The sequence below is a fragment of the Cygnus atratus genome, chromosome 1 (assembly GCF_013377495.2).
Source record: "Cygnus atratus isolate AKBS03 ecotype Queensland, Australia chromosome 1, CAtr_DNAZoo_HiC_assembly, whole genome shotgun sequence".
Lineage (NCBI taxonomy): Eukaryota > Metazoa > Chordata > Aves > Anseriformes > Anatidae > Cygnus > Cygnus atratus.
The window spans coordinates 187,866,638-187,877,967 of NC_066362.1; the positions used below are offsets into that span (position 1 = coordinate 187,866,638).

Sequence of the window (11,330 nt, forward strand, 5' to 3'; positions counted from 1 at the left end):
ATATGGGCTTGATACCTGTGAAGATTTTGTGTTTGACTGTGATTACTAAACATCATACTATGGGAGAAAAAGATTTTAATAACAAGACAAAAGAAAATTGTGGGAAGTAACTGGCTTTTTTTTTTTTCAAGAGAGCCAGGCATTACTTTGTATACAAGGCAGGTACTCTGGCTTTTATTACCAGAGTAAAACTGGTGCTCAGGAAAGACTATTTTAATTATACCAGGCAAGGGAAATCATAGTATAATGTGGTAATCGCTAATTATTCCTGGTGTGGCAAGGAACCTGAATAACAACAAGGGTTCCATTTCTTGAATACACGCAACATAAAGGAGTGGCCCCACGCATAGCCTCGGTGCTAAAAATTTCCCCCACACGCACTGTCAATTTGTCTGGTGGAAATCAGTTACTGGCACAAAAGAAGGGTAAACTAACAAGAAAACTAAATGTAGCGTGTCTGTAAACTCTTTTCTCAACCAGAATAAACAGATCCTGGAGATTGTTGTTAAAATGGGGAGCAGAGGTTATCTTCCTGGACACCAGACTCTTGCCCTTCCTCTCACCTCACACATTACAGAGGGGTTGGTTTTACATCAAGACCAGTGGCATAACAAATATCCACACTTCGTGTATTTCTGAAAGGAAATTTGAACAAAAGTATCAGCAGTTTGGATATCCTAGGAACGAGTTAAGGTATCCCTGTGAAATCCTCTCATTTTGCTAATAGTTCATGCAAGTTGTGAAACGCTCCTGTCAGCGTCTGCCCTGTGTAGAAGCGATCTGCAGAAGCAACTCAGAAGGGAAAGTTTGTGTACGCTATCAGCACATGTGGGATTTGTAAAAGGGTTTGGAACTTGCGTGAAAAATTTACACGGCTCTACACTTTGAAAGGGGGAACATGCGGAGAATGGCAAGGTAGGGGAAGAAAAAAAGAAAATAAAGAAGTGAGAAAAAATATATATATTTATTGAGAACGTATAAAGGGATGTGCTTGAGGGGGGGAGACGCTACAGGACCAGGCGAGGCTCCGGAGGAGCGGCAGCACCCAGAGGAACCGCCGCCATTCGCCTTCCCCTCAGCGCTCTCCTCACAGCCCCTCCCCAGCCCCGACCCCCGCCCCGCGCGCGCCCCGTCCGTTGGCCCCAGCGGCCGTGGCGCGCGCCCCCACCGGCCGAGCCGCGCGCGCATGCGCGGGGCGGCGCTGGGCGGAGGGGGGCCGGGCCGGTGCCGCTCGGAACCTGCGCGTCGCGGCTGCCGGCAGCCGCCCGGACCGCAATCGGGGCTGGAGCGCGCCGCCCGCACACCGACGGGTCGGTTGTGAGGGGGGGGAGGGAGTTTTATTTTTTTTCCCCTGTTTTTGAGTATTTTTTCCTCATTTTCTTTCCCGGCCGGGAGCGGGGCCGGGCTGTGAGGGCTGCCCGGCCGCAGGCAGCCCCGGCACCCCCCTGGCCGGGCCCTGCTTGGCAGCGCTGAAGGGAGGCGGCCGGCCCGGCCCGGCGGCCGTTAGCGGCGGTTGGTGGCGGTTGGCGGCGGTTGGGGCCCGGCCGCGGGAGCGGGGAGGGGGGGTTGGAGCGCGGGGGGAGGGGGCGCAGCGGCAGGGCCCGCGGCCTACCGCGCCCCGCCGCCATTGGCCGGCGGCCGGCAGGTGGCCTGCTGATTGGCCGCGGGAGGTGTCAATCACCGCGTGCGGCGCCTCCCCTCCCCCAGGCGGCCGGGCTGGGGGTCGCCACCCGCCGCCCCCCTGCGGCACCGACCGGGAGGGTGGGGGGGCCGGGGGCTGCTCGGTGCCTCACGGCGCTGCCGCTTTGTCTGTGTGTCCGTCCGTCCTTCCCCCGGCCTCACGCAGGGGCTGGTGGGTCCTCTCTCTCTCTTTTTTTTTTTTTTTTTTTTTTTTTTTTTTTTTTTTGTTCCAATTCGGTGAGATCATCTCTCCCGGAGGCTGAAGTGTGACAGAAATGCTAAGTAGTGCCGCCGGTTCCCTCGTCTAAACGCGCTTGTCGTCTTGCTTGCAGCCGGTAGCCTTTCGGGAAATGGATGCCCGAGGGAGGTGGGGACAGGAACCCGCGGAAGGGGGCCAAAACCTGAAAGCCTAAGGTATATGTAGCTTAGATAAAAACGAACGTGTGTCTTAGCGAGTGTGCTGAAGTAGCTGTCAGTTAAGGAGTAAAAGAGTTAGTCTTAGGCTAAAAATTCTACCAAACGTGAACTGTTGCAGTGTGACACCTGTTTCTTTGCAATGCAAGAGTAATCCCGAGTGATAAATGCCTTTCAATTTCACATTTTTACACCTTACTACTGAGAACCCTTCAGTTCTTCAATACTCTTAAGTATCTTGAGTGCCAGAGCATTTCATTTTGGTGCTCTTGATACCCTTCAAATTTCAATACCCTAAAATATTTCAAGGGCCAAAGCACTTCGTTTTGATGTTTGATAATAATAACTATGGGTAGTAGCTGCCATGCAAACAGATGGGACAACTGAACACTTCACACTTCTTATCGTTTCTAAGTGACTCATTTAAAGAGTGTGACTAATCGCCCTACCATACAGTTGTCAACAAAACAGTATTTTTTTTCTACCACCCACAAAAACCGAGGAAGAGGTTTCCAGGTTTTGTATGGACGCAAACTGAAAAGTGAAGAATCTCTTTTGAGCAACAGGTGGAATGCAGATTGAGGGAGATGGCATGCGATGGACTTTTCATCTCTGGAACTTATTTGAGAGTTTTTCTGTGCAGCACACGGTGATACATCCAGGAAGTCAGTTAACTTATGGTCGTGGCAGGGCAAACAGTAGCACTCACTGTCAGACTTTCATCTAAATAACAGCTTTAAATGAATTTTATCTGTCCTCTTCCCCTTTTCTGTTTATCTCAAGTGGTAAGTCATCAAGAGCAGAGGCGCTTTCTTGAATATTCAGTGCAGTATGGGTTGGGCATTTTCATGACAACGGCCGAGTGTTGGTGCCATCAGGATGATGATAATGCCATAACCTTGTGCTGAGTGGAGGGAGGAGACAATTGCATTTGCTTTGAGGAAACCACAGTAATAAGAGCGGGCTGAGAAATTGGTGTTTCAAACTGTGAGAGGAGAAGTGACCTGATTTGAATGTAGCCATGAACAGAAGCCAGCGATTACTTAGCTTGTGAGGTTGAGCAAAGAGAGAGATAGTAAGTTAACAGCCCCCACAAATATCAAAATAGAAAAGGTCTTCAAAGGGAGGTACTCAGAGTTAACTTTAAGTTAAATGAGTTAAGGAGCTAGGAGAGAAGCATTACGTACTTTGGAGTGCAGTATTGGATGCAGGAGAGAGCTGAATGACGAGTCTGGTTGGGAAGGGATGTTTGCAAGCGCAGTTACCTGCGGTGGGGGGAAAAGTAGCATATGGGATGGAAAATGAGGAGACGAAGGATGCATCAGAATGGATCCACAAGAGAACATAAGCAAGGTATATTAAATGTATGCCAGTGTCTGCTCTTGGCAAATACATTTCCTGATTCTTTGTATCTGTTGGCAGCATGGATAAAGATTTACTGTGTATTGAATGTACGTGTAATAGTTGGTTTGGTCTGTTTGTTGGCTCGTGAGCTTTCCTGGGAAGACTAATTACTGAGTGGGAGTGTACTGAGAATGCTGTTCTGTGTTTCCCCATTTAATGCTTGGAGGGAGTTGGTTATGTTGGTCAACTGACACCTCCCCCCCCCAAAAACAAACAAACAAACAAGTATGTAACCAATAACTTCCTCTCTGCAGTAAACAGAATGGTGCTATCTGGTGAGTCTTTTGGCCAGGTGACCTCTTTAGGAGTGGTCTGCTCTGTCAGTTGTCTACCTCAGCAGGTGTTGCAGGTGACTTTGTAAAAATGTGAAGTCGTGTTGAAAGGATGAGGCTTTGCTCTCTATTCTTTTAAACTGAATACTGAAGAACAGGTATTCTTTAGGTATTTCTTGATTGGCCTAGGATTGAGTTGTAAGCAGAGAGAGCAGGTGGTAGCACAGCAATCAAGAGGGATGATGCCTCTTCCTGCTCATGGGAGGCCTTCTGAGGGCATGGCCCCACTGGTTCACTGTTCGTAAAGTGAAGGAGATCTGTGGGTAAGCATAGCCTTCGCTCTCCTACACCGGTTTTCTGGAGACGTGTATTCCTTTGTTAGCTAATCCTTAATCCTAATAAAGATGGCAAGGCACAAGTAATGTCACAATGTCAAAAGAATAATTTCCATCAAAAATCTATCCGTAGGCTTTGTGCTAAGGGAGTGGTGGTACCGACTGAGATAATGCTGTAGTCTCACGAGCTTATCAGTAAACATTTCAAGTGGAAGATAGTCTTCTCAAAAGCAGTAACTGTGGTCATCAGAAGTTGCACTGAGTAATTACAGAACAGTGTTTTCAGTGATATTTTAGCCTCTAAAATACTACACGCTGCTGTTGTATTTCCCTCAGGAGAGGGGAAACAGATTGTTACCCTTTAATTTCCTATAATATCCTTACTTAGCTAAAAATAAATTTGTCTCTGCTATTGTATTTTAAAGTTGGTGTACCAACAGGTGTGTCTTTTCGATAGGGCAAAGGGACTTCTAGCTGTCTTTGTGCAAGTTAGAAGCAAAATACTTGCATGATAAACTACACCAGTGAGCTGACTTGGCAAAGAACATAGCTTGATTCATCTTAATCATCTTTAGCTATTTATTAATAAACTAACTTAATTGAAAACGCTGGGAACTTCTAAAAGTAAATTAGGTAAATTCCTACCTCAATTATTGTGCAGTCTAACCTTACGATTTCGTTCAGGACAACCTGGCATTCGCATTATGGATCGCTCTCGGCACCGTGCAGGGAACGGCAATGAGCAGGCGTCTTCACGAGAGCACAGTTACGGCGAAGATGAGAGACAACGACAGCGGGAGCGCCTCAGCAGGGAGGAAGCCTATTACCAGTTCATCAATGAGCTCAACGAAGAAGACTACAGGCTGATGAGAGACCGCAACCTGCTCGGCACTCCTGGTAAGATGGGGATGCCCTCAGCAGAGAAGTTGTCATGTGAAGTTGTCATGTGAACAGAATGCTGCTGTTGGCAGGCACCGCACGTGGTTGTACACCTTCAGTAGCCTGACAGCTGCTGTTCCCCTAGAAAGGGGGAAAAAATCTTACATTTCTGTTTAAAATTAATGATAGCCAATAAAAGTTAACTTAAATAGATACCAAAGCTGGAAGAAAAATAGATCTTTCTCAAGCACTACACCTCTGTATATTGGTGATATCCAAACCCAAATAATTAACTTCTGCTGAACTAAAGTAGCTGTTCATCTGTGCAGTTTTTTGGGCTTCTGAGTCGCTGGAAGCCAGCGTGCTCTTGACAACACATTCAGGATCCACACACCTCCCCTCCCTCGTACTTGCTTCCTCTGTTATCTGTTTACCTGTATTCCAATTTCACGCTGGTGCTCTGTTTTTAAATTTAATTAATTTTACCTAGTTTCTGAAGATTTTTCTTCAAGACAGAAAACACTGTTACTTCTTCATGGCTGTGTTGAGCCAATAAGTGTCTTATCTAACAGCATTATCAAAATGTAAATTTTTTTCAGGGGAAATAACAGCAGAAGAGTTGCAGCAACGTTTGGAGGGGGCTAAGGAGCGTCTGGCATCGCAGGCTGATCTGGAAAACAGAGAAGGTGAAGGTAGAGCTGTTGGAGGTAAACAGACTTCGTTTGTACGTTTATGTAGTACGTGATGCATAAATACTGTTCTATACAGATATTTAAGAGAAGTGCTGACCAATTTCAGTACCGGCCATTTCATGTCTTTTTACCCATTTTGCCTCAGCAAAATGTTCTTCAATTAAGAGAGATTTTGTGATGATGGAAAATGAACTTAAAATCAATTCTCATGAAATATTTCCACGTGAGCCACAGATTGCTTTCTCCTCTTTTTCTGGTTTGCCTTTGGTAGTAAATATAAGAGCACAGAAATAATTTTCACTTGTAATTCTTAAAAGGTTTTATTGTATGTTAGAGGAGTTAGAACAGAAAGGGAGTTAACAGGAGAACTGTTAACCTCTGTGCTGATTTTTGTTCTGTTTCTGTTTGTTTTAACAGTGAGGTTGGTATTATGTCTTCACTTCCCAACAATATAGGCTTAATCATTTGGCCAATTTGTCAGATTTAGGAAAGGAATAGTCAGCTCAGGGGGGAGGGGGAATGTACCAAATTACTAACACACATTTATGCAGCATATTTTCAGCAGAATGATATTAGCCATAGAAAGGTGGCTGTCCTGCTAGTATAACGTTGCTGAAGTCAGGGCTCAGTAAGCATAGAAGATTTGGAATGTGTCATTGTGCGCTGAGCGCGCAGTTGTATGAACGTTTGCAATTCTTTGTTTCCCTCAGATTCTGACGTTCTCGGAGAAAACTCAAATGGAGATTCTTTGCTGGAATGGCTGAACACGTTTCGTCGCACAGGCAACGCCACTCGCAGTGGACAGAGTGGGAACCAAACCTGGAGAGCTGTGAGTCGAACAAATCCAAACAGTGGGGAATTTAGATTTAGTCTTGAAATCAACATAAATCATGAGCACAACAGTTTTGAAACTGCTGGTGAAGAGTACGTGGGTATAGATAGTAGCAGGATGTATTTAGAAAGAAGACATCAAAGAGCTGTCAGTCCCGTAACCACACGAACGAGGAGCAGGACCGCGAGAGAGGCCAACAGCGAGACTTCAGGCACTGCGAGAACCAGGTCTTTAAGAAGTTCTGTGGCGCAGAGCTCTGAAGCAGCCTCGCACCCAGTCTCAGGGAGGCTCAGGAGTAGAACGAGGGAGTTGGCAGGCCTTCACCAAACAAGTGCTACACGTAATAATTCTGCAGCTGCTGGCGAGCAGAGAGAAATGCCAGAAAGAGGTACTTCTGCAGGAGTCACAAGAGGCAGATCTAGAACTAATGTTCGGATGAATTCAAACCAAAGACTGGAAATTCTGCGGTTGAGGTCTACTCTGAGTAGTCGAAGCCGCTCTCCACTGCAAAGGCAAGGTGATGCTGCTCGTTCTGAGGAACACGGGCAGAGACAGGATAGAAATACACAGCCAGCCACCAGAACCAGAAGACAAACAGCACAGCTTTCTATGCAGCCTGCCGAAGAACAAGCAAGAGGTGCTGCTCAGACTCCTCAGGTTTCCAGTGCAGCCCCATCCTTGGGAATAACTTCAGAGGAGGAGGAGGAATCTAGTAGGCCGGTAGCTGCTGTTAGAAGGCATCCAACGATTACACTAGATCTTCAGGTGAGAAGAATTCGGCCTGGAGAAAACAGAGACCGGGACAGTATTGCTAGTAGAACTCGTTCTAGAGTAGGAATGGCAGAAAACACAGTTACCTTTGAAAGTGACAGTGGGGGATTTCGGCGCACGATATCGCGATCAGAACGTGCGGGTATTCGAACCTACGTTAGCACTATACGGATACCTCTTCGCCGGATTTCAGAAACTGGGCTTGGTGAACCTTCATCGGTGGCCCTTCGATCGATCCTTAGACAGATTATGACCGGTTTTGGAGAACTGAGTTCTTTAATGGAAACTGAATCTAACTCAGAAATGCAAAGAGGCGGCCATCACTTAGCAGATGTACACGCAGAGCAGAATAACTCCAGTTCAGCCAACAATAGCAGTGATCCAAGTGAGTTTTCTTCTAGGAATGGGCACGCGGCAGAAGGTGGCAGTGAAACAGACGGACAGAGTGATGATGTTCAACACTATGGCCGCAGTAATGAAAATCAAGAAAGCAGACAGTCTCAAGATGCTAACAACCTAGTGGAAAATGGAACGCTGCCCATTCTTCGTCTTGCCCACTTCTTCCTGCTGAATGAAGATGACGAAGATGAGCGTTTAAGAGGTTTAACCAAAGAGCAGATTGACAATCTTTCCACTCGGAATTATGGGGATATTCACACTGAAGACGAAATAAGTAAAACGTGTAGTGTTTGCATTAACGAATACGTAACAGGAAATAAGCTAAGGCAGTTACCTTGCATGCATGAGTTTCATATTCATTGTATTGATCGCTGGCTTTCTGAAAACTCCACTTGCCCGATTTGTCGGCAGCCTGTTTTGGGGTCTAATGCCACAGACAACGGCTAAAATGATTTATACTGCTCAGTATTCAAGGGTTTATTTCTGCTCTATTTATAATGAGCCAGATCAAATGAGTTGACTTGCATAGGGGTCCATTTGTTTGGGGAGTTTTGTTAGGTTTCTTTAAAAATAATAGGAAACTTGTCTAAATCTAGCAATGTAAATACTATTTTTCTCCAAGTGCAGATCTAGGAGTACACATAGAACCAAATGATATCGGTAAAGTTTATATTTTTTTAGGTAATTTTGTTAAGCTAAGCACTTTTGTAAATACAGAAATGCAATAGTTAATCAGTCCTGCTTAACGTATGTTTTTTTTAACAGTGTAATGGACTCACTTTATTTAGATGACAAATTGTTTCACACAGACCTACCACTGTGTTGAAAAATTAGAGTCTAAATAGCCATCCATTAGCTTTTTGTTCTAAGAACAATTTCTTTTACGGAGAGTCTCTTGCTGGATATGTTTGCTAAAGATATTTAAGTTACTTGAAGTGCTCATTTTAATATACAGTATATTTTTTTTAACATTGAAATATCCTTTCCAAAAACTTGCCAATTTGGTTCTATTTAAAATTTTTATGGCAATTTTTGCATGTGGTTTTACACAATGCTTAACGCTGACAAGTTCATATTCAAAAGTGGAGGGGTTAGTGACATTATAAAATGTACATAATTAAATGCTGTCTTTGACAATCGCCGTCTTTTCAGTACAGACAGCAGTCAAATCAATGACAATTCCAAGAGGGTGTGTCTTACTCAACATGATATTTGCTCAAGGAATAAATGAGCACTGAGGATGTCATTTTACTCTTCCAAATTACTCAATATTCATGGTTTTTTTTTTTTGACTGCCTTAGTTTAAAGAGGGAAATAATTCCTTAACCATTATATTGTCTACAATATGCATGTTTTGTGCATCCTACTCAGAAAAACAAAACAAGGCTTGAAGTGTTTTTGTACAGAATTTTAAGGTACATATATTACTAGTCCTCCTAAAACATGTCTGAGGACCAAATGGCAAAAGACACTAAAAAGGACAAAATAAGCTTCCCTTAAAGTTCCCAGATTACTGTATAATTAGATATTAAACTTTATACCAATAACTTATAAAGAAATAAAGTTGCAAAGTAAATAATTGAGGCTTTGTGTGAATTACTCTTGAGCCATATCCTGTAGATTGATAGCAAGACTTAGTCCGTAACAAGGCGATGGACTGCCTTGACAAGACACATTTCAGTTACAACATCCGGTCATGACAACGTTGAAGGGAAACGGTACAATCCTGTCTTAAGCTGTGTCCTTTTCAGTTTTGCACGTGAAAAGCTTGTGTTAGAAGTCCCACAGATTGGAGGTGCTTTTTTATTCCTAAAAGTAGTTCTAAGAAATTTCTTCGAGATTTAGATAAGCTTAAGGATATTGGTAAGATCTCTTCTGATGTGATTTGGACTGCTAATTATTACTAACGTTAACACCTTTCTTGAGTGCCTCCTTAGCAATATTAAAAAGTGAGGAGACTGAAATGTTATTATCAGAACTACCTTTTTTTTTCCTGTTATTCCTGCTACAGTGTCTAAATGCATGGATGCCTTCTGCTACTTCCTTTTCTCTCTATGGTTTTCTTTTATATTTGGTAGCTCCCTCACTCAAGTCCCATGTTTGTAGAAACCTGCCTTCGACTTGCTGTTGCCTTGCTGATTGGTTCTTTCAAAGTCATTTTGAAGTTAAATCCCTTATTGTGGGGAATATATGTAAATACAGCTTTTTTTTTTTCACTAGCTAGTTGGAATTTTGCTTACCTGCTCACTAATGCCCTAAAGGCTAGAGGGAGGATGCTCATGGCTTCTTTCATTAAGATGAGATTTTATTGTGTAACGGTAAGAGCAAGATTTCTGATAGAGTTCAAGACAGGATACCTGTAACTGAGCTACAGGTGGGGAATATTCAAAAGTACGGTTAGTTTTCCTTAGAAATCATGGGCTACTGGATAGAAAGGATGAAGTCTTCCATGCTATATTGCTGTCTTCCTGCACATGAGCTGTCTAGTATTTACCCTTGACCTCATTTGAATGGGTGTCACTTGCTCATCACCTTCCTCCCCCAGCCAAATTGTGTGGATAGGACCAAATAACGCCTCAGTGGTTCAGTTTGGTATTGGCTTCTGTTGCTGGTGCTGCTGTGACGTTCCTTCAGTTCTCCACTCCCACCCCCAAATACTATTTTACCTTCTCAGTGGTTTGTGGGTTCCTCGATCCAAGCCATCTGTCTCTTTAAGGGCTTGCTTTGTTAATTTATTTTCCATGCAATTCCTAGCAGTTTTCAAACCCATCTGTGTTCTTGATCCCTGCAGCTTCCCATTGCAGAGTTAGAGTTTCTTTTGTGAGAAGTTTTTTTGTTTTATACCTTCAACTATTTAAGATTCCTAGGTCTTGTATTTTAAGATGCGACATGACCATAAATAACATCTCCCCATTCGTTTTGCTAGTTGGAATTTTATAGATGTCTGCCTTATCCCCTTCTCTACTGTTATTTGTTTTTAACTTAGGAGTCCTAATTCTTCTCTTTCTACATAGAAGCTATTCTTTATTTGTAACTATTCCTATTGCTCTTTAGTAAATGGGAGGACTAGTACTCGTGCAGTGTTCAAGATGTGGATGCAGTAAGCGTTATATGGTGATCCAATAACACCTTTTATCCCCTCTGTGGCCTTCTGAATAATTCCTAATATTCTGGTTTTGATGTTGATAGCTGCTCAACCCTCAGCTGATATTTTAACAAGTTGTGCAAAAAGATTTCACAATTTCTTTCCTGAATGCTGATTGCTAACTCTTGAGCTGATTGTTGCGTGCTGATTTTATGTACTACAGTGTGCTGTTTCTTTTTTTTTCTTTTCCCCCTTGGATTATTTTCTATTTTGTGCAAGTCAGGTTTCCTCTACCCTTTCTCATCCTGGGCGCCATACCTTTTGTGATTTGTCTTTGCTTTTAGTACCACAGTAGTTCTGTACCATTTGCAGATTTTATCACTTGTTCTTTGTTACCTTTTCTGGTCCCGTATGCCTGTGCTAACTGTCACAGGTATTTCTACTAGCAGTGCCTTCTAGTTCAAAGGTTAACCATTTATTTCTAGCTCTTTAATCAGTAAACTTTTTTAATGAAAGAGTAGAAGGAAATATATGAAGAATTTTGGACAATGAATATGTAATTGTCCT

General features: G+C 43.5%; 1 protein-coding gene across 3 annotated transcripts; it reads left to right on the top strand.

The window, feature by feature from the left end:
* The first annotated feature begins 1,184 nt into the window (after positions 1–1,184).
* On the top strand, positions 1,185–9,637 carry RNF6 (ring finger protein 6). Of its 3 annotated transcripts, none has more exons than XM_035542641.2 (5): positions 1,264–1,310; positions 2,013–3,447; positions 4,790–5,002; positions 5,584–5,691; positions 6,387–9,251. In XM_035542641.2, exons 2-5 carry the CDS (start codon positions 3,384–3,386, stop codon positions 8,123–8,125), a joined length of 2,124 nt encoding a protein of 707 aa, XP_035398534.1. In that variant the 5' UTR covers positions 1,264–1,310; positions 2,013–3,383; the 3' UTR covers positions 8,126–9,251. The 3 variants fall into 3 exon arrangements, with proteins under 3 accessions (XP_035398533.1, XP_035398534.1, XP_035398535.1); XM_035542642.2 differs by having other exon boundaries at positions 2,013–2,094; positions 6,387–9,245; XM_035542640.2 differs by lacking the exon at positions 2,013–3,447 and having other exon boundaries at positions 1,185–1,310; positions 6,387–9,637.
* Positions 9,638–11,330: the final 1,693 nt, after the last annotated feature.